Here is a 22,018-nt window from a genome sequence, read left to right as displayed (position 1 = left end):
TGTTTTCATTCTGATGTGGAAATGTGCCTGGCATGCCCATTTTCCTATATTTTGCAAGTGCTAGAAACCATGCAAACCAAACCACGAGGCTAAAGTTCCAGGAAATTTGCACCCAAGTATAGCATAAAGTACACCTGCCACACTTCATAGTGCGCATACGTATAGAAAGAAAATGATTCCTTATAGTAAAATCTATTGGCACACAGAACTGGCTCCTGGTGAAACCACCATTACCTGGCACTTGACCAAAACCATATAAGAAACACACAGTATCTCCTGCCTTTTCCCAAAAAAGCACCAATTACGACATGCTACCATATACTGGAATCCTGAGACCATCCCTTTCTCTCAAGAGCCAGCAGCCAAGTCCACGCAGGTTTGTCATGCTACTGAAATCAAAGCAAGGATTCAAATGGTTCCTATTCAGTTTCCATTCTTGTTACCCAAACACCAGTTTGGTTCCCTACTGCACAAAAACTTACCGTCTTGCCCTATCTGAATGTGTTTTTTTTTTATCTCGGAACTATCGCAAATAAAGGTTGTATGTAGATACAAGACATAGATCCAGTCTTACATAAACGAAAGCCCTTGCTTGTACCACATTAAGCTGGTAGACACCCCATAGGGGAAAAAAAAAATCCACCACATGTGTGCCAAAAAAGCGGCAGAGTTTGCATCCTTATCAGTAAGGAATGTGGCATACCCGTGCAGAATTCTTTGTTAGCGTTCTGGGGTACGACAATCCTTCTGTAGACTATGGGCTCCGATTCCAAGATGTTCTCGTCGTGCCGATAACGAGCTGGTTTCTCATTTGGTGTCCCCCGGGAACGAGTGCTGCTCCTCCTCTCATAAGTTTCAATCTCTTCAAACACAGCTGCCTTGTCAAAAAGGGCCAGGTTCCCTTCAAAATCAAAATCTGTGTCTGGGATTTCATCAATGTCATCTCCAAAGCACTCGTCATCTTTGCTCTTCATTTGCCCATTTTTCAGGCCACTCTTCTTTGGAGTCACTTGGTTTGGATGACGGCTACTAGATGACCCTAAACAAAGATAAAAGTAAGTTGAAAGTGTGTCGTAAATGGAAAAAGCCACGTTTGCTCATACACTTTCTCAGCAAATTTTGTAAGAGAGGGAAGTTTTTGCTTGCAGTCTGCTGACTCAAGGGATGCTCGCTTCCCAAAGAAGCTGCAGACCTCATCTTTGGCATTACTCATGCTATGATAAGCTAACGGAAAATAGAACAGGAGCATCGGGAGAGAGACTTTCAGGGACTTTCCACTAACAAGGTTAGAAAAACAAACTTGATCACAGTAGCAATTAAGTGTTTCTCCATGTTTTATTTAATTCAAGATATTGTTTCATTAGTGATAAGCTAATAAGTGAGCCACGATGTAAGACAGTTTTCCTCCTATACTGAGCTCATGTTCACACAGGCATGTGGCCCAAGACCTTCTATGGAATTTCCCTAAATTTCAGCAGCTAATGTAGGTGGTTTCTTCCATAACAGGCTGGGTACCTCTTAATAAGCTTTAAGGGAGAACTTAAAAGCCTGAATATAAAGCATTTCTTTTTCCTCACACTTGCTATCCATACGTACACATTTCTCTACCAATATGAAGTCGTTTTCCTTATTCTTATTGCTCTACTAATTTGTCATTTTGCATGTTTAAACACACTTCTTTCCAATCACAAGTAATCATGAAAGCCCAGTTTCTCTGGAGAGTGATGAAAAGTCTCTTCAGTCCCAGCTTAAGGCTAGAGATCAAGGAGTGATACAAACCCATATGCAATTACAAGGTCACCATAACCCTCTACTTCCTTATTTCTTCCATTATTATTCAGGTCACCCATAAAAACTCAGGTCCAGACAACATTAATCTGTTTGTTCTACCCATTGTTAAATTTGCACTTACTAGAAAATATTTCAGCAATCACAGGTATCGCCTACAGTGTCCAACAGATGGAGTAAGAGTTATCACATCAAAACTATCCGCTCTACTAAAATATTTCTCACAGATAATCACCTGTGTGGGTGATTTATACAAATGAGTTTGACAAAACCCAGCTGGTAACACAGAAACAAATCACCACCAAATTACCACCACGATGTGTGCCCTTTATATTCCCCCTCCATAAATGAAAAAGCAGTATTTTTTTGTCTTTACCCATTATTGTATATCAGTGAGAGAAGACAGGAAGAATGTCAAGAATACTTAGAAAACATCCCAAAAAGATTTGCAATAGGCAAAACCCTCATGGCCTTCTGTAAAGTTACTTGTCACCTTCAGAAGTGCAGGCAAATCCAGCTTGGTCTTGGCAAATCCCTTCTCCTCCCTGCCTCGAACAGCTTATTTGTAAACTAGGGTCAAACAGCCACAACCTCCCTAACAAACCTGAGGTGTGACTTCCCATGTCTCCAAGATTGAAGATCAGTGTGCCAATTTTGACCAAATTAATAAACAGAACTCATCTCTCTGCAGCAAAGTTATTCTGTAGCTCGATGACACAACCTAAAATCACAGCTGTTAGCTCTACAAGAACCTTATGATTACCTCAAGTTTTTACAGAAAACACTATAAAAGCAGACCAGAGCAGAGAGCTCTTTCCTGGAAGATAAAGGCTGGCTCACCTGGCGTTCTCAGATGCTGACAAAGGACTTGGTAAACTTTGTCAAACTTGGTGTTAGATGAACATCATGCTCTTAAACAAGTCTAATTTATGCCATGCTGAAAGATGGTTTGCTAAGGATATGTACTTGGTTTTATTCTCAATTAGGAACGCATTGTCTCAGCAAGGATTTCCCCCCATTTATTTTTCCTATATTTTATTTAGACAGTGTGTCACCTGTTTTTTCTAGAGAACTGTTCAAGTGACTAACCTGAAAACATTCCCAGCTCTTTGAAATAGTCAGCAGCTCCTTCTCTGGAGCCCTGTCTTAAGTACTTGAGCAAACAAAACAGACCTGAATATCCTAAAACACTCCCTGGCAAAGCCACCGCACCTCCAGTCTCCCATTACACCATAATTCACAAGTCCAGCAATAGCAAAATAGCACACAAGAAGCCAGAGTCCAGTATTTCCCACCTTGAAAAGCAGGGAATAAGACCCCGAATCTTCACAGCTTTGTGGAATCATCAAGCAAAGCCCCCCACAACAACAGTTTTCCTAATGTGAGCAGTTTGCTGTTCTGGTGGGTTTTTTGTTTCAAACCTAAGCTTGAGTGATGTAGTTATACCAATTTCAAAACAGTTTTGCCCAACAAGCACTGCAGAGACTGAAAATATCAACTCTCCTCAGCTTTATCACCCGGTCTAATGAAAGATGTTGGCTTTTCCCTTTCTCCTCCAACACAATTATAGCATTATAGCTACAGTGCTGCTATGTTTAATAAAATAGTGTAAAGAATATCTACAAAGTCAGACAGCTAATAGCGTGTCTCGCAGCAACACAGCTATCCAGCCTACTGGATTTACTCTAACCTTATTGCATCGTGAAAATCCACTGACCGCAGCATAAAGCCACTTACCTCTTTGAAACAGCGGCATCAGTACAACAGCCAGCATGAAATATTTACTCTGTGCATCCTGGAGCAACGGAAACTAGTCACACAGCGGTCAGCCTCACCACACTTTGACAATACTCTCTATTTATAGAGTCTCTATTTATAATAATTTGAAATTTCTAACAACTACAGCAAGTAGTTTATTTTCAGACACAGTGATTTTTAAGCTGCTGGAGACATCATTTTATAAACAACTGGGTGAGCACAGACTACTGTAACACACCTTTTGCCAAGAAGCCCCTGAAGGACAGGTAGCAGAATTCAAGAATTGCTGGTGATAAATCACAATTTAGGAGAGAGAATGGTAAGTCTTTCTGCAAGGAGAATTCCAGTATACAAGCTGTGACCATTTACATGTGCAGTTTTGAGAGAAAGGAAAAGCTTTTTACTAATGCACAACCCAGATTCGGCATATAAATCACTCCGAAGTTGCACACAACTTAGCATGAAGCTGGCAATTGCCACTGCTGACAGGGGAATCGCACCCAACGCTGTTATCAGCTGCACAAGAGATGCAAACCCAGCCCAACGCAACAGGTCAAATTCTCTAAACATTCACAAACTCCAGATCAAAGAAATAGCCAAGGGACCCTGAGAGTTCAGGTGAGCAAGCTGGAGCCTACGCTGAACAGAGTGGCAAAGCAAACCTGCTTCTTGCCTCAACGTCAAGTTTCACGGCAACTCTACTTGTTCCTGTTACCCAACAAGAGTTTTTACACTTGGTCCCAGTTTCTTCTGCAAACAACTCCACTCAGCTGACCTGAAAAGCAAACTGTGGGGATAGATGCATCAACGGGCACTGGATTAAGGGGAGAGAAGCAGCTGATGTGAGCAGTGTGCAAATGCTGACCGAACCAAAAGCTGCACTAGAAAAGTTGTGAGAACAATGGCTGGAAAGCCGCCCAAGCTCCCCTGTAGACACAATGAATGTGGGCCAAGCCCGAACCTCATCAAAACGAGTCGTGCCAGCATGGTGGTGGGCAGCTCTCTAATCCATGCTGATGGGTGCCAACTCAAATATTGCTGACCCACACAACCGGCTGTGTTTCCACTGACTGTGTAACAACCTCAGAACAGGAGTTGCATGAAAGATGGCAGAGGCCTCCAACAAGCTTTGAGCAAAGTTGTGCAGGGCTCCTCCTCAAGTATCACCATCTGAACAGGGAAGATGATGGGTAGCTGATGCCATTCAGAATAAAAAGGGGAAAAGCCTAAAAAGAGGGCAAGAGGAGGGAGAATTCAAGCACAACAAAGTGAGATCAGGGTAACAGGAGACATGTCCACTGCCTTCCAGGGCACTCCTGGGACACATCGTTGCCTGAAAGCTGCTTTTCACAGCTGTACTTGCTTCCACAGCCTGATCCATGCAGCTACAGAAATCCAGACCTTCTAGCCCAGCTCCTTTTGAAGCACAACTTCCAGTGTCTCTGCCCTGTGTGTGCACAAGTGAAGTTTACTAAGGAGAACAGCACATGGCTCCATGCCAAGTTGGCAGCCTGAAGTTGCACACAAAAGCACCTCCCTCAAAAGATAAACAATACTTCCCAGGCTTTTTTTGTTTCTCAGGAAAAATAATAAAAAAACAACTTTCATGTACAGCACACAAGCAAATGTAAAGTCTCTAGAGAGCTGGTCGCCTTCCTGCAAGATCCCTCTGGGAGCTTTTGCCGCCAGCCCTGGCATGAACGAGCCCGGTGCCAGCACAGCCCAGAAGCCATTGTGAAACCTGTGTTGATATTTGTTGTTTATTGATTCCCATCACACAAGAACTCCATAGTGGGAACTTCGTCCCTGGCTTAACACGCTAAAGGGCATCAGGAGGTCAACTTGCAGCTGTACTAAACCCAATGTGACTTACGTTCCAGATGACATCTCAGCTTTTTCTTCTCCAGATGCTTCTACCCACCATCTCTATAGAGCCAGGACCTCTTCTGTCGCCCCCCGTGAGATTCACACATCATTTCACCTCCTCTCCAAACACACACATTTTAGGGTGTAAGAGTTCACTTTTCTACTTCATTTATCCTAAAACGAATCTAAGCTAGCAATAATCTACATCTAGCACTATTCTCAAATTGCTTCAAAGTTTGTAAAATAAAATGTGACCTGCTGTTGTACTTATGTAAAACCAACACAAGCAATTTGTGGGCTGAAGCAGTTTGAAGCCCTCACTGCTCACCCCAGCTCTACTAGATGTTGGTAAAACAGTGTTAAAGCGAGATAATCCTCCTACACGTTCCAGCCAGCCAGAATAAAGCAAAGCAGAAGTTACTTTGGACATTTAGGTAGCTAATGTTGAAGCTTCCAAGTTTTCCTAAAACCAACCAAATTAACATATTCAAACAATTTAATTAAATTTAGGAAAAGTCAGAGAACAATAATAATAAAAAAAATAATAAAACAACCTGAAGAAACCACAACTCTCTCCCTACAGCAAGTACTACAGTGTCTAGGCCTGGGTAGAAGCAAAACTCAAAACCAAACAGGTTTGAAGACAGTCATGAAGCAGTGCACGCCTCCCCCTCCACATTGTTCTGGCCTTCCTCCTCCCATCAGCCCTGTTTGGCAATCATTTAAAACAACAACAAAAAAAGTGAATACGGAAAGAGTTACAACCCTTTCAGAAAATAACACAGCTGTTGGTGGGAGGGAAGACTTGAGTGGTCCAGGAACTTCTCCACAAAAATACAGCTTTGAATCTCCCCGTTTAACAGTCCTTGCCCACCTTGGCTTTGTTTCTTTTCTAAACACAAAAGTAAGGAGGAAAAAAAATGAAGTAATGGAAATATGCTGGACAGATACTGATGCTTCAATGATTAAGTCATGGAAATATGCTGGATGTATACTGATGCATGATGAAGATCTGGAAAGGAGTATAGCCCAGGGGGATTTGAGAAAAAAAACCAAAAACATACCCAATTTTGGCACAGTGTGAGAGCTGGCTGAAGATTTTTTGGACAGAAACAAAAATAATGGATGTTTGACTATGAGATGCGCTGATTGCATCTTTACATCATCCTCATTAGAGCCCACTAGTTTGTATTTTTAACAACACAGCAAATAACATAACATCATCCTAAAAGTACATACAAATACTATGGCTTTAAATAGAAAAACTTTATGATATTGCAATTTGTTTCCAGTTCCATTTAGAGGAAAAACGGAAGCTGGCAATTGGGCAGTTTTCAAATAGGAAAGATAGTAGGAATGAGGAAATTATTCAGTTCTACGTTTTTGAACATTTGACGCTGGTGAAGCAGAGTAATACACAGGGTGGGACCAAGAATATCTCCACTTCTCTAATTAAATGTGAATATTCACTTTAACAAAAAACTCTTGAAGAACTATTTGCTTTTTACATAAATAGGTGTCAAGCACACTTCTCCCAGAAACGCTGCAGTAAAGAAAACACCAGTATGTTGCTCTTTGCATGCTCAACATTACGGATGAGACTGCCTCATCATCTAACCATTACAGATTTAAAGATAAGTGCCTGACATTTGGAAGATCTATTCTTACAATACTTGAGGCACTGCATGTGAAGTCTCTCTCCTCACGATTTATCTTCCTCTTCTCCAGACCCTCAGGTGGCAATACAAGCACAAAAGTAAATTAAAAAAAGTTTCCCACACCATTTGAAATGTCCTTGCTACAGAAGGGTAGATGTGGCAGTGCTTAACCAGGTACGTAAATAGGAAAGTTTGCAGGATAATACATATACTCACAAGAATTGTGTCGACGGCGGAAGCCTTTGGATTGAGTCAGTGTTTCCACGTGTCGATCCATGTAGCTCTTGGAGCACTGCTGCTGCGGAGAGATGATAATATCCTGATTCTTCATGTCTGTTCTTCTTGGGATATTCTGTGGGGTGCTGCTGGAGATCGGCTTCTTTAGCACTTTTCCAGTGCCATTCTGACTGGGACCCACTTGGCACCCAACACCGGGGATGCCCATTTCTGTCTGCTGCAGCTCGCTACATTGTCTGCTCTCCCCTGGCCCTGGGATCTCCAGAATTTTCAGCTCAGTAATGTCACCTGCCCTAAAAACAGGAAAAGAAAACCAGACGTTTAGGAATTCAGCATTTGCGGTATCTTCGCAAAGCACAATCCCTAAAGAAAAACATTGTACCGTGCATTTTTTCTGACACCATTATCCACAGAAACAAGAAAAAAAAGAAATCTTAATACTGAAACACAGAGGATATTTTCACAGACATCAAAATATTCAACTGAATCTTCAAAATAACAACTCAAGTATTTCTATCCTGCACCTGGATTGTGTTAGAAAGGTTCTGTTCCTAGATGAAACAGGAATCAGTCAAGCAGAAAACTGAATCAATGGGCACAGACCTTTGCAGAAATCTGCATTAATTTAACAGTTTCTAGATAATATAATTAATCTCAGCCTGGAGGCAACTATTACTTTTAATCCATTTCTATGCTCAGTCAAGGATGGCACTTCCTTTTTCCTCAGAAAAAGGATAAAGAAAACCAATATAGCACTGAGCATGAGCCAAAAGGAAACAAAGAAGTGGTTACACAGCCCTCCACTTGCACTGATTGCAAGACATAAATCAGAAGTTACGGCATTCTACTATAAATTTAGTAAGCATTTTTCCAGCTGGGACATAAAAGTATCAAGAGCTTGCTGCAGACTTCCACAAATCTCCTGGAACAATATGGTCATTGTCTTTTTCCACTCACTCTCTTCAGATTCCAAGAAAAAAAAATTATGAGTATTGATTTCAATGAATCCATCTTATTTAAAAATCAGTGACTCAGAATCTTAACTACTGTAATATGTCAGGTAACGGGAAAATGTCCAGCAATGAGTGACTCTTATTCTTTTTAAGCACAGTGTTACCAAGAGCTGGTGGGCAACGATTCATGGGAGCTACGATATTGCTGCATTGATTCAGCTTTTTGGTTCTAAACTCCCTCCTGTCTACACAGAGAAAGAACATGGCAGGAGACAGAGGGGATGGAGTTGGATTTAATAACTGCACTTAATTTAACTACATTGAGGCAAGAATTTTAATTGATCTAGCATTCTTGCTTTCTCTTCTGTCACACTTTAATTACATATAGTACACAGGCTGAAGGTAAACCTTTAAGAGAATATGCCAGCCCTCTCAACTACTTGAAAACTGAACAACAGAATCTATATATAGATTTATATTTATATACATATATATATACACACACACACAAACAGCCTCACCTACAAATAACCTCCAAGTATGAGCTACACCACTTCCAACAAGAGGATCACAGAGCCAAAAAATAACCTCCTGTGCACAAACTCCCAGAAACAGCACTTATCCAAGGATGCTCAGTAACAGTTCAGAGATTGAAGGCAAAGAGCCCATTTCTGGAGTAAAACAAGCCCAAAACATCCAAAGCACGAAACAGACCTTGCTTGGAAAAAGGCAGGAGGACAAACAAGATAGTCACTAACCTGAAGGTGACTTCTGGCACAAGGCACTTGACCCCATTGTGGAAGGGCCGCGTCAGGGAGATGGTCTGGCTGACCTGATCCACAGCAGACACTCGGCCTTGGTAGACTCCCAAGCTTTCTCCACAATTAATTGACACGATGCTCCCCAGCCAGTCTGTAGCCATATTTCCAGCCCACAATTGCTGTGAAGAGACACAGGCCTGGCTGTGACAAGATGCAGCAAGTGACAACCTGAATCAGTATCAACAGCATCCCCCGGCCCACAACCCTGGCGCCCACCCAGGCTCCAGCTTTGTCAGCTTCTCTCTTTGGTGTCAGGTGGAAATAACATCCACACAGGCACCCGGGATCACAGCGAGCGTGTAAATCCTTGGACAGGGCTTCGTCTGTACGATTGTTTGTAACACAGACCACTGTTTGCATCATTAAGAAGAATTTTCTAACTGAATTCAAGAATAACAGCTTCCAACAGCAACATTTAGTATTTAGTTCTGCCTGTGGACATTTTCCCTGTTATTCCAAACGGCGAATTTACCTTCACTTCTTTTTTTAAAATTTTGGCACACAAATGGAAAAGCTGCTTGTGAATAATCAGCAGTGAGAAGACTGAGCTTTGCCATACAAATAAAAAACAACACCCATAAAGGCACAGATACAGAGGAGGGGAAAAAAATCAACACTGGAGTCCAAGACAAAAGCCTTCATGTTCTCCAGGAGCATTAGTATTATTGCCACAATTAGATAAATGAAAAAATAAAGTTGTTCTCTCCAGCATCAAATTCACGGCGGAAAACACACTTCAGTTAGTTGCTCAGTCCCACGTAATTCCCTCAGTTTTGACACTTGACTGAACTCGTATCAGCACACTTTGAAGCAGCTAAGCACATCTTTTGATCTGAGATTTCTTCCTCCAGACAAAGAACAGAGGAAGATGCCAGGCTCACTAACATCACGGTAGCGCAAAAGAGCCGACAAGCTCATAAATGAAAATTACCAGCGTACATGTTTGCTTTTCACGCTGTAATCAACAGTAAAAGGGAGAAGGTTTGATATTTACTGTGAGGAATGCAAGGACAGAAACCACAGGAGATAACCCAGGAAGATTAACATCAACATATAAACCACATTTCTGTGAGAGTAATTTTAATTCTCTTCAAGCCTTTCCTGTGCTGAGCTTCCTGGAAAAAGATGCAAGGAATAAAAAAATGGAAATAACATGCTGCCAGAAAAAACTCACTTCCCCCAACTTTCAGGGGACTGAAAACTGGGGATGCTTCAAAGGGAAGAAACTGCTAAATTTGGTCACTAAGCTGTTAATTCTTCAGGAACAGCCTCCTCTCTTTCCTGTTTCTGTGTATTTATATTAATCCAATACAACAATGTTTGGATTCCAAGATGATAGCTGATAAAAAGCACTTTCCAAACACAGATAACATGCCCCCAAGTAGCTGCAGTAAAACTAAAATATCATTTCCTTTCATGCTTTTTGTATCTCTTTGAAAACAAGGAAAAAAAGTTCAGTATATGTCACCATCTTAAAAGGATCATTTTCAAAAATAACAGTTCCCTTTTACCAAGAAAAAAAAAACATGAAATCTATGTTTGTGTGCAAACCAAAACATGGAAAAAACATCTCAAAGGATCTCATCCTACTACTTTATGCCCCTTTGGAAGAGGCAATGACCTACACACAGAGTGAATTATTTACTTCATCGCACGTGACAAACCTGAGCACATTTGTTTACATACACCTGGAAAGTCAAACCTCAAGCCTAATTCTCTGCCTTACACTCCGAGTTTTTGTCATACAACTCTGATTTATGAGGAAAGCAGCCACTGAGCCCCCCCGCTCTACAAATGAGAGACAAGCTGGCATGGGACACAGGCTCCCGGGACGGCTGCAGCAGAGTGGGCTGCCTCCAGCCTGATCCCCGTAGAAGAATATATAGCCCCATATGCAAACACGAGGCCCCTATAGAGAAACAAATACCGCCACAAGGAAACACGGGCCCCCCTGCCCGCGTGGACCCCCTCAGGAGGCGGCCTGCCGAGGCTCGGAGCCCGGGGAGGCAGGCGCCCAGCCCAGCCTCCCCAGGCCCTCTCCTTCCCAGCTGCTCCCCCGTCTCGTCACGACGGCCCCGGGTAGGCCGGGGAGGGCCTGACGCCACAGCCGCGCCTCACGGGAGGGCCGGGCGAGGCCCAACCACCCTCTCAGAGCCTCGGCTCGCCTCGGCCCGCTCCCGCCGGTCCCCCCGAGGCGAGGGGACGGGAGGGAGGGGTCGCCCCGTCTCACCTGCACCCGCCGCTCGCTCCCGCCTCACCGCGGCCCCTCCGCCTCAGCGACGCTCAGCGCTCCGTCACTTCCTGCCCCGCGGCCCGCCTGGGAGCGGCGCTCCAGCCAGCGGCAGGCGACCATAGAGAGGAGCGGAGGAGTTGCCGCTTAGCGCATGCGCAGTACCGCGGCTGGAGGTACTGGGGCAGCGTGAGCGGGTACCAGGGTCCGGTACCGCCGGTGTCACCGGCGGCGGGGCCGGTACTGCTGGCACACGTCCTGTCATACATCCGCCGCATCACCTCCGGCACAGCTGTAGTGCTGCTGCCGTGCGTCCTTGTCATGGCTCCATCACTCCCGTCACCACGGCCACCTGTGCTCCATCACCTGTCACATCGCTGTGACCTCCGGCACTTCTCTATCACACCTCCATTACACCTCCATCGCCTCTGTCACCGCTCCATCGCCTCTGTCACTCCTCCATCGCCTCTGTCACTCCTCCATCACCTCTGTCACATCTCTGTGACCTCCATCACTTCTCCATCACACCTCCATCACCTCTGTCATATCTCTGTGAGCTCCATCACCTCCATCACACTTCCATCACCTCTGTCACACCCCTGCCACCTCCTTCACACCTCCATCACCTCTGTCACTCTTCCATCGCACCTCCGTCACCTCTGTTACACGTCTGTTATCTCCATCACACCCTTGTCACCTCCCCATCAACTCACCGGCAGCGACACAGACACTCTCATCTCCCGCTCTCTCCTCAGCTCTGTTAAAATCTGCTTCTCCCCTCTCCAAAGCCAGAAGCTGTTTTGCTCGTTACCGGGAGGAAGGAGTGGGTGGGGTGGTGGATCCGTGTGGCCGCTGACCTTCCCGGCTGGCTCTGCTGGGGACGCCAATTAAAAACCAAATCATTACAATAGTGGCCAGTAACAATACTGCAAAGGTGAGCGAGGTCACGGTGGGAGGCTCTTCCAGCCTTTCCACAGCACAGGCACACAATTAGAAATAACCCCGTGGTATTATACAATGGGTGGCCATTTATGGATGAGCATTAAAAAACATGCTGAGTTATTCGTCTGTCCTTTATGTCCCAGTGATGGATAGAGTCAAATATTAACCTTTCTGTGCTTATTTTGTTTTTATCCGTGTATGGAGCAAGGGTAGTTCACACCACAGAGCATGCCGGAGCAGGGATTTGGGGAGCACCACACTTTTCAGCAGGAGACGAAATTTTGCCCAGATTCCTAACATTATACCCCCATTTGAGGGCTTGGGTAAATATTTGTGCCCTGTGAAAACGTGAAAAAGGAACAGTTTCCTACCCCCCTGAGCTAGAAACCCCAGAGGGCTGATCCCCGCAGGGATGTCGCTTCAGGCAGACAGACCCCAATTTTCAATAAACACTTTTATTATTTGCGTGGCAATTTCATGTTTATTACTTTCTTTAAAGGGAAGTTAGGCAAAGTCTCAGAAAGAATTGTGCTCTGAGCTGGGGAAACAAAGCATCTCCCTGTGGATTGACTCCCTGAGAGTTGTAAAATACTGGTTTTGAGCTATTAATTCATTTTTGGGGGGGATAGAACGGCTAGTCCTGATTTTTAGTGAGATCCTGAACTGAACCAGAGCTTGGCTTTGACTCTCCATAAATCCCAGCTGAGCTTTTAGCTTCTCTATATACAAAGCCAGCACCCCTGAAGACTAAAATCTCCCTGTAATACCACTGGTGTCACAGCCCCAACAGAAACAGAACCACCAGCTCATGTCCCTATAGGAGAAATCCAAATCAAACATAATCAAATCAGACTTTTAAGGATTAAAAAAAAAAAAAAAAAAAAGTGTCTGGTTTTGGGGTTTGTTGTTGTTGGTTTTGTTTGTTTTTCCTTCAAAAATATCTTCCCAGTGGAATAAAACCAGCAAGAAACTCAAGAAACTTTCACTTAAGTATTTATTGGGTTAGAAATACTGTGCAGTTTATATCTCAGCATACAGGTGCATTTTACAGAAGCACAACCAAGCAGGAATCGCTGCTCTGTTTGCTGTGAAAATTGACTTTGGTGCTGGCTAAGGCAGAGTGCGACATAAGGCAGTGCATCTCCTGCACTTCTCAAACCTTTGCTCCTTCTGTTAGTCTGAATATAGACTTGCTAAAAAGAAATACTAGTAAAAAAGAGAAAGCAGCAAATACAGTCTGAAAGCCAGAAGTGTGCTGCTGTCCCTCTTGCTGCTTCTTGTCCCTTATTCTCCTTTGATATTTTCCAGGAGGCTTCTTGTTAGGAGTTCATTAATAATATCTCAATTTGTGAACAGCACTACTTATGGCTATAGAGGTTTATTTTTTCTCTAGCAGGTTGTCACTAAGGGTTGGTTGAAATGCTGAGCATTCATTTCATGAACTTATATTCAGGGAGTTTAGCTGGGGCTGGGTGTAGGGGGATTGGGTCTGGGCTCCGCATCGCCCCCAAAGCCCTCCAGCATCCCCTGCACTGCTCCCAGCCCCAACCATCCTCCTCCCCACCGCAGGGCTGCAGTCCGCAGGCTGAGATTTTCTGCAGGCAAGGGCAATGGAGCTGGTTGCGGGGGGAAGCTGTGAAGAACCTAACAAAGCCGGGTTTATCCCTCCCTGCTTGCATTTACATGAGACGAACAAGCCTCCAGCGCAGCAACACAGGCTGGCTTTCTTCTGCAAAGCGACGCTTCTTCCTACAGCTTACAGAGAGCTTTTCATGGGGAAACGCTTCTTAATCTGGAAGCTCTCACATTTCTTGTATTTCATGGTCAGTCCGTACTGAGGAGTGATGTCCACCTCCTCACCGGGGCGGAGGCTGAACTCCAGCTGCTGTAGCAAGATGGTCAAGAAGAGGAACACCTCCCACCGGCCGATGGACTCGCCAATGCAACGCCTCTTCCCCAAGCCAAAAATCAACACTTTGTCACTCTCCGTCCTGTTTATTTCGGTCCCCGCGGCATTGAGGAACCGCTCAGGGTTGAAGGCTGAAGGGTCCTTCCAAAGCTTCCTGGAGCAGAAAGGAGGCAAAGCTGAGGGAGCTGTTTTCACCCATGGCAATGGGGACAGCAGTCAAAAAACTCCTCGCAGAGAGGAGCATTGCATTGCTTTCTCATTTCACCATCCAAAAACTCGGGCAACCTCTATCCCTGATCTAAAATACCAACCACATCACGGACCTCATCAGTTCTGTCTATTGAATTCTCTATTTCAAACTCCAATTGTGTTTGCCTGTGCAGATACTGGGGATGGATTTAATTCAACATGGGATAACAAGAGGTACTGCAGTGTCAGCCGAAAGGAGAAAAAGCAGATTGGTGCACAGAGATCAGCCAGCACCTCTTAAAAAGGAAGGATGGAGATGTAAGGGTTTTCCCACCTTGAATCCTCTCAGCAAAACTCCCCAGCCTGGCTGCTGAAAGGTGCCATGTGGCATTTTCCGGTGCCTTAGCTGAGAAGTTCTGCTTGGATTTGAGGAATCCCCTCTGGTTTGAGAAAGAGTGTTCCCCATACTCACCAGCATATGCAGGAGCAGAAGGAACATCTTAATATTTCTGCTCTGATGGACTATTGGGATACAAAGGTCCCAGCATCAAACCTACATGATTTTTGGTCCCATCTGCCTTTTCCTGCCTTCATGAGCTATTCAGCGTTTGGCATGTTGCTCTAAAGGATCAAAGTGATGTTCACGCTAAGCAAAGCCACAGCAGCCTGGATAAGCACAGGGGATTTGGTGTACTCACTCATCGTGATTCACTTGCCACTGGTTGATAAACACGCAGGTACCCTTGGGGATGTAATAACCATTCAGCACCGTTGTTTTTGTTGTACTGAAAGAGATATGGGTGGAGGGGAAGAGAAGTTAAGAGGAGACCTGCAGCTTCATGGCAAAGCAAAGTTTGGCAAGTCCTAGGGGTCTTTCATTTCAGCCGTGTTTGTACGCTTAGGGCTGGCTAGGAGATAGCCCAGTTTGTATTTGGGAGACTAAATAGCACCGTTGGTGAGCATAAAAGCCACAGGGAGCTTTTAACACCAGTAATTCAGGCTGTGCACCAGAATATTTCCACATAGCAGGGATCGATTCCCAGGCAATGATCTGCCTAAATGGCACCTCTCAGTGAACGACTCCAGAAAAAAAAAAAAGCCCCTAAATAAGGTGTCAGCATCCCCAGTCCATACCTGTGCGGGATGGTGAAGGGCAGGAAGGAGGAGTGCCTGAACATCTCCAGGATAAAGGCTTCTGTGTAGGGCAGCGAGCCCCGGTCCGACAGCCGCGGTCTCCTCTCCCGGCCGATGTGCTGGTCTGCGGGATGGAGAGAGGGGAGAGTTGGTTGGGGTCAGCCCTCACCAGAGAGGTTTTGGTCCCGGTGGCAGCAGGTCCATGGACTCACCTAGTTCATCCTGGATCTTCTTCTGGATGTCAGGGTACAAGGCAACGTACATGAGGCTCCAAGATAAGGCAGTTGTCACTGTGTCAAAGCCTGAATGGCCATGAAAAGACATCTAGTTACCAGAAGATGACAGGCAAGCAAATATTTACAGACCCCATCGCTCTAGATGTTTGCCATGGAGCAGTTCCATGACAGCTCTCACTGAAAAGCCATCTGCTCTGGTCACTGCTCAGGAGAGCGCCCATGAGCCCAGCAGCAGCTCCAAACCCTTAAACATGGCCAAGGTCTCACACCCACAGCCCCGGCTCCCCCACCCAGCCTCCCAACAGAGAATTTACCCTCAGAAATGTTCCCACCTGCCCCAAAGAGGTCATGGACAATGGCAATGATCTTCTCATTGGAGATCGGGATGCAGGCGTCCTCCCCTCCGCTCTTCTCCTGGCAGCGCTCAATCAGTGAGTCCGTGATGTCCCGAATGTGCCCCTGGGGACAGAGCCAGTGGGTCAGGGACATCATGGACATCCAAGACTGGGAAGACATCTCCTCCCCCAGCCATTGCTGGCTCCTACGGGGGATTAACTGCAGGTTTGAAAGCTCCAAGGAGCTTTCCTGGGCAGAGGGAGGGGAGGAAGGGAATTTGCTCTTCCCCCATTGCCAGGCAGGCAGCCAGTTGTAAGCATCTCTGCCCACATCCAAGAGCACCCAAGCTCTTACCTTATCAAAGCTGATGTAATGCTCTTGTACAATTTTTTCCACAAAGATGCCAAAGCGCCTGTTGATGTCCTTAAAGAGCTTCATGGCACGGTTGGGAAGATACCGGAGTACAGGGATGAAGTCAGCAGGGTTGCCAGAACCAGCCACCTCCCCAAATTCGTTGTTGAAGTTCACCACCTTGAGCAGCTCTTGGTCATTGTGGTCATAGTGCTTGCCAAAGCACATGGCACAGATGACGTTGGCCACAGAGATCACCAGGTACTGGGTAAGGTCAAATCTCTTCTCCTCCTCCATCAGCTGCAGGAACTTGGTGATCACATACTCAGCCTCCTTGGAGACGTGCTCCTCCAGGAGGCAGGTGGAAGAGGAGGTGGGGCTGGGGGTGCTGGAGAAGGTCTTCAGGGCATTCTGGGTCAGCTTTCTGAGGGCTTTCCACACCTCCCCTGAGTCAGGGCTGAAGGTCGGGCTTTGGCCGTTTGAGATGTATTGGAAGCTGTAGAGGTCAGGGCGCCCCATGAAGTCTTCTCCTTGCTTCACCAGCGCTTGCCTGATGGTGTCCAGCCCGCTCAGCACCAGGACGGGTCGGGTGCCGATCCTCACCTCCATCACATCCCCGTACTTCTTGCTCAGCCTGGTCAAAACCAGGTGCGGGTCCTTCCTCAGCTCCAGCACATTGCCCAGGATGGGGATGCCTCTGGGTCCAGGGGGGCTTTTCAGCCCCTGGGGCACATGCTGCCAGAGGGACTGGATGAACAGGAAGACCAGGCAGAAGACGGCAGCCATGAGGACAACCTCAGTGGCTGAGACAATGCCTTGGCTTCCCACCAGCGACATCACAGCCTTCATAGTTGCTGGTATATGGAAAACCTTAGTAATAAACCAAAGACACATTATGAAGGAGGTAAGGTCCACGGAGCACCTCTAGTGTGAGAAACTCTTAGTAGTGACTATAGGCAGGAAAGCTGGGCTTAAATTCTGATCCAGAGCTGCACTTTTTTCTGCACTTTAGGAAACTCCTTTAAAGTCATTTCTCTTTGTTAGCCAGGAGTGAAAGTACCACATCCCATGGCTTTTTCTCTCTGTACCAGGTGTAGGAAACATGGTCTTTTAACTACAGGATCTCTCTTTGATGCTGCAAAGTCTTTTCCAGAGTGCTTGACTATAGCAGAACTGAATCCTCCTTATTTGAGTCATTTGGTGGCTCACGCTGGGTCACTGCTCGGCAGCAAAGTAAATATGGCATTGCCACGTATCCTCCCAAAGATTGATGGCCATGAAAGCTAACTGTGGCTACAGAATGGGGCTGGCAGCCTGTGGGCACCCAGCTCTGTCAGAAATCCCTCAGAAAACCCCAAGGCAAGGGGTTGGAAGAGGCTGGGTGTGAAATCCCACCTCCCCTCACATTTGGCAGCATGCTACACCCCACTAGGGCCCAGGACTGAGAAGCTTGGGGGGTTGCTGGGACCCCTGCACCTCAGTAGGTGCCACCTGGCTGGGACCCTCTCCCAGAATGTGGCCACCCAAGGGTGAGAAGAGCTGTGGGGGAAAGATTATCCCCAGAACCTACACAGAAATTATCTTCTGACAGCTCCAGGAAGGCTTCTATGGGAGATTTGGGGTGCAGAGAGGGGAGACACCCCACAGCAGGGAACCCCCCAGCTTTCCATCCCTCGAGGGTCCCTGGGGGGGATGTGGGACCCCCTCCCCACATGTCTTCATCCTCCGGGCAGGGACCCGTGTCTCGCAGGCGAAGAGGAAGTTGGTTACTCACCTGGGGAGCAGTGTGGCTGAGGGCCCGATCCTCCCGACAGGTACCCGCTGGCCCTTCGCTCCTGCTTTATATGCATCGTCGCTCGCCCTGATTGGCCCGGCAACCTCCCGTCACGTGACCAAAGTCTAATCAAAGCTGACGTGTGTCCAAACTCCTAAAAAACTCATCCGGACCCCCCCCCCGCACACCCCCACCTCCCTCCCCGCGGTGACAGGAGAGGGACCGCTCAACCTCCCCACGCGTGGGGTGTAGGTCCCCAGTGGGGAGGCTATGGGGAGGGGGGTCCCGACGGGTCGGGCAGGGGGTGCCGGTGCCGCTTGTGGGTTCCAGACCGGGGGGGACATCGCGTGCGAAGCGGGCGGGATGTTTGGGCAACCCGCGCCGCCCCGGTCACTTCAGTCACGCTACCGGTAGGATCTTAAAGGCGCCGGTCCCGCGCCCCGGTTCGTCCCCCGGCCCTCGCCCCGGCTCCGCCGCTCCCCCCACACACACCCCCAGCCCTCGCTGCGGGCACCGGGCCCCATCCAGCCTCGCGCTCCCCGCCGGTGGCCGCAGCCCCGCGGTGTCGCCGACGTCCGGAGCCGCGGGGCGAGCGGGAGCGTGGGAAAACCGCCCCGGTGCGCGCGGTGCCGGGCGGAAGGGGGGATTCACCACCCCCGGGGCTCCGCGAACACGCAGGAGTGAGCGTGGACCACCCTCATCACCGCGATCACACCCGCCGCGTCCCGCCGGCCGGCGGGGGGATTTGACTGTCCCACCACCGGTGCTCTCCGGTAAAGCAGAGGGAGGAGAGCCGGGGGGTCACCGGATCTCTGTGTCCCCCATCTCGCTGCGGGACCACTCTGCTGGCCCACTGCCCTGGTCCGCTCCCGGTGCGGAAGGGGACAGCGGGGGAGCCCTGGGGGTCACAGCCCTCGCTGCCCCTGCCCGGTTAAAGATTGTCCAGGTTCGCGTGAGAAGCGGCTGTGCCCTCTGTCACCTCTTGTACTTGGGGACACAGTGGCCAGAGGGTTAAGTGACATGGGAATGGGATAGGGAGTGCAGCCAAAGATGGAGGATGCGTCGAGGGGGATGCTCAGGGGACCAAGGAGGGTCTCAGGCAGAGCTTGCACCTCCAGCCCCCTCATTCCATGTCCCCATGAGGTGACAGGCCAGGACACGCCCTTCAGGGAGGACAAGGGGGACCAAAGAACCCCCAAATCTCCTCCCATCCACCCACATTCTTGTCCCCAGCCTGGCCACAGCGGAATGGGAGAGGGGCCAGAGGGTCCCGCCCCACTGGGGGATCCCAGAGGTGGCACTGGGGACATCGCGTGCGAAAAGGGTCTGGACAGACCCGGGAGGGCCGCCCCGGTCACTTGCAGTCACGCTATGGGTGGGGGGGGTGGGAAATTACTTTTAAAGGACCAGGGCGGTGGCCCCACGTCCAGGAGCCTGGCCCGGGGTCAAGGCGGCGCCAGAGCCACACAGGATCAGCCCCCCAGGGCTGGCTGGGGAACTCTCCAGCACTGGGGCACCATCAGCTTGGTCCCCTCTGCCATGGAATGCTGCCATCACCTGCAAGGGGACAGCAGCCCACCCGCTATGTGTGTTCCCCTTGACAGGACCCAGACATCCCAGCCGTCTCCCACCATGGGGAGGGGGACAGAGGGTGGTTTCCCACAGTGCAAAGCGGGGGTGTCAGTTATGCCACCTGGAATGTCCCCTTCGGGATCCAGGGGACACTTAACGGAGCCCCTGGCTGCTCTGATGGTCCCAGTCAGGGCTGTCTATCCCCAGGAATGCAAGTGCGCTCCACACTGCCTTTCCCCGTGGCTCGGGAGGGGGGCTGCTCAGGACACACGGGCCACGCGGGACACACTGATGTGTCCCTAAACCGCAGGCAGAGATGTCTCCACACACACATGCACACACTGCAGCACCTCATAAAACACACGCAGGCATCCACGGCTCCCACTGAACCCACGTCCCTCCTGCTGTGTGTGAGGCTGGTGTATGTGCATTCACCCCGTCTATATGCGCACCTATACGGGCGTGTTGCTGCACATACAGACTATGCACGCATGTTGCACAGGCAGAGCTGAAGTATATCCATGCTCGCCTGCAGTGCACAAAGTTGCATTTTAACACACACCTGTTGCAATGCACACGAACACGCTATATTTTCTTATATACGCATAAATAGCTTAGTTGCCTACAAACACACAGCACATTTATGCTCTTTCATGAACGTATTTGCACGTGCTGATGCACACACATGCAGGCACCATCGTCCTCTTGCTCACGTATATCCTTGCACACACACGTGCTGGCACGACTGTATACACTAACACACCCGCATGCAGCCGGGATCCTTTGTCACACACACAGGGAAGCAAGGTGCATCCCTTCCATGTGTGTGCCCACCTCACCAAGGGCAGGGGACCCAGCAGCTGCCCCCACCCCGGGCCGGCTGCGGGAGCCGACGGCTCAGGGAGGGGCGGTGGCCGGGGTGGGAGCCGAGCGCTGGGTGAGGATGTGTTTGGGGCGTGAGGCTGCCTGGCACGCAAGGCAGCAGCTCTTAACGCTGTTCTCATCATCAGGAGGCACCCTGCCCTCGCAGGGCTTGGCAGCGAGCACAGAGGAGGCTGGGGGGAGTGGAGAGTGGGTGTCGGGGGGTGGAAGTGGGGCAAGTGAGTCCTGTGCATCCCTCTGGGGGTCCTGGTGTGGCCCCAGGACCCTCCCCAACATCTCCCAGCACTTTGGGATAGTATGGAGACGCTGGTGTGCGTTCCCCATCAAGTGCATGGCTACATCGGTCCAAAATGCTGCCTGGTGCGAGTCAGTCTGTGTCCCAGCCTCCATGGGGATGGGAGACACCTCCCGGATCCAGCCCTGCATCACCCTGCTCCTGTGAAACACCAGCCTGCCTCCCCAGAAGTGGTCCCCCGAGTCTTCCTCGCCAGTTGGCATCGCCAGGCAAAGCTGGGGCTGGTAGAGCTGTGAGGTGTCTGGCAATCAGCAGGATGAATATTAGCATCCAGGGTTTTGTAACTGTTCTTGCCAAGCACTAATGAACGGCGTCATTGCTATTAATGAGTCTGATTAAACCAGATGTTGAAAGCCTTTATTAAATATTAGTTCAGCTTTTACTTGGGCCAAATTCCCACTGTATTTTTCAAAGAGTGAATAAAACCTAGGGCCAAACCCCAAAGCTCTGGCTCACTCCTGCTCCTCCAGCCCATCCTGGCTGCACTTTCCAAAGCCCTGAATTTTGCTCCAGCTCGAGTAGCAGCCCCACTCATTCTTGCATCTCCTGCCGGGTGTCACACCGTGTTTTCAGGAGGATGAACTGCCTCAGCCTTGCCCCATGGTGTTCCTTTCACCTCTTCTATCTCTCTGGCTCTCCTCCTCCCCTCGGTCCCGCCACTCCTCGTCCTCACTGCCTGTTTGCCACGAAGGAGCCGGGGGAAGCGAGCCAGATGCCTTCTCACGCAAGCCTGGGCAATCGTTAACCTGAGCTTGGCTCTGCCACAGGGCCAGAAGGTCCTGCCACCACCAGTCCTGAGGCACGGGGACCTGCCACATGATTTCCCAGGGACAGAGAGGACTGTGGGAGCAGATGTCTTGCTGCAAACACATCCCTTTGCTGCTGGAAGCGGTGGAGCCTGCAGCTCCCAGCTCCTCCAGAGTGGCCATGGAGGTGACAAGTGGGTGCTAGGAATAGTCCATGGAAGAGCCTTGGGGGAAATGCTGGCACCCATGGGGCAGTGAGGCTGAGACCATCTCCCCTGTCCTCCTCAGGGCTGGGCTTAGGGACCTCCTTCTGCCTCCCCATCCTGGGCAGCCCTGTCAGA

General features: G+C 48.7%; 2 protein-coding genes across 2 annotated transcripts in view; both read right to left on the bottom strand.

The window, feature by feature from the left end:
* LOC136106993 (enhancer of mRNA-decapping protein 3) overlaps window positions 1-11,380 on the bottom strand; it is a 361,619-nt gene extending 350,239 nt beyond the window's left edge. Inside the window, exons 1-4 of the mRNA XM_071813765.1 lie at window positions 11,312-11,380; window positions 9,019-9,200; window positions 7,287-7,600; window positions 704-1,039 (exon numbers count right to left, since the gene is read on the bottom strand). Of these exons, the coding sequence (XP_071669866.1) occupies window positions 704-1,039; window positions 7,287-7,600; window positions 9,019-9,182 (814 nt within the window). The 5' untranslated portion in view covers window positions 9,183-9,200; window positions 11,312-11,380. The remainder of the gene's footprint in view (window positions 1-703; window positions 1,040-7,286; window positions 7,601-9,018; window positions 9,201-11,311) is intronic.
* Window positions 11,381-13,229: 1,849 nt separating this feature from the next.
* On the bottom strand, window positions 13,230-18,323 carry LOC136106757 (cytochrome P450 1A4-like). Its single transcript, XM_065847345.2, has 7 exons — window positions 18,183-18,323; window positions 16,412-17,278; window positions 16,054-16,180; window positions 15,698-15,787; window positions 15,486-15,609; window positions 15,050-15,136; window positions 13,230-14,316 (listed from the first exon to the last, which is right to left on the bottom strand). The coding sequence occupies exons 2-7, from the start codon at window positions 17,255-17,257 to the stop codon at window positions 14,010-14,012; spliced, it is 1,581 nt and encodes a 526-aa protein (XP_065703417.1). The 5' UTR covers window positions 17,258-17,278; window positions 18,183-18,323; the 3' UTR covers window positions 13,230-14,009.
* Between the last annotated feature and the right edge of the window lie 3,695 nt (window positions 18,324-22,018).

The sequence above is a fragment of the Patagioenas fasciata genome, chromosome 12 (genome assembly GCF_037038585.1).
Source record: "Patagioenas fasciata isolate bPatFas1 chromosome 12, bPatFas1.hap1, whole genome shotgun sequence".
In the NCBI taxonomy this organism is placed as follows: domain Eukaryota; kingdom Metazoa; phylum Chordata; class Aves; order Columbiformes; family Columbidae; genus Patagioenas; species Patagioenas fasciata.
This window is presented reverse-complemented; position numbering and strand designations above follow the sequence as displayed.

Excerpts from the sequence above, each read along its gene's own strand:
- LOC136106757 (XM_065847345.2), bottom strand. The coding sequence starts at position 17,257 with ATGAAGGCTGTGATGTCGCTGGTGGGAAGCCAAGGCATTGTCTCAGCC. Across the intron at positions 16,181-16,411 it reads ATTACATCAGCTTTGATAAG|GGGCACATTCGGGACATCAC; the intron begins GTAAGAGCTTGG and ends CTCTGTCCCCAG. Across the intron at positions 15,788-16,053 it reads CCATGACCTCTTTGGGGCAG|GCTTTGACACAGTGACAACT; the intron begins GTGGGAACATTT and ends ATGGCCATTCAG.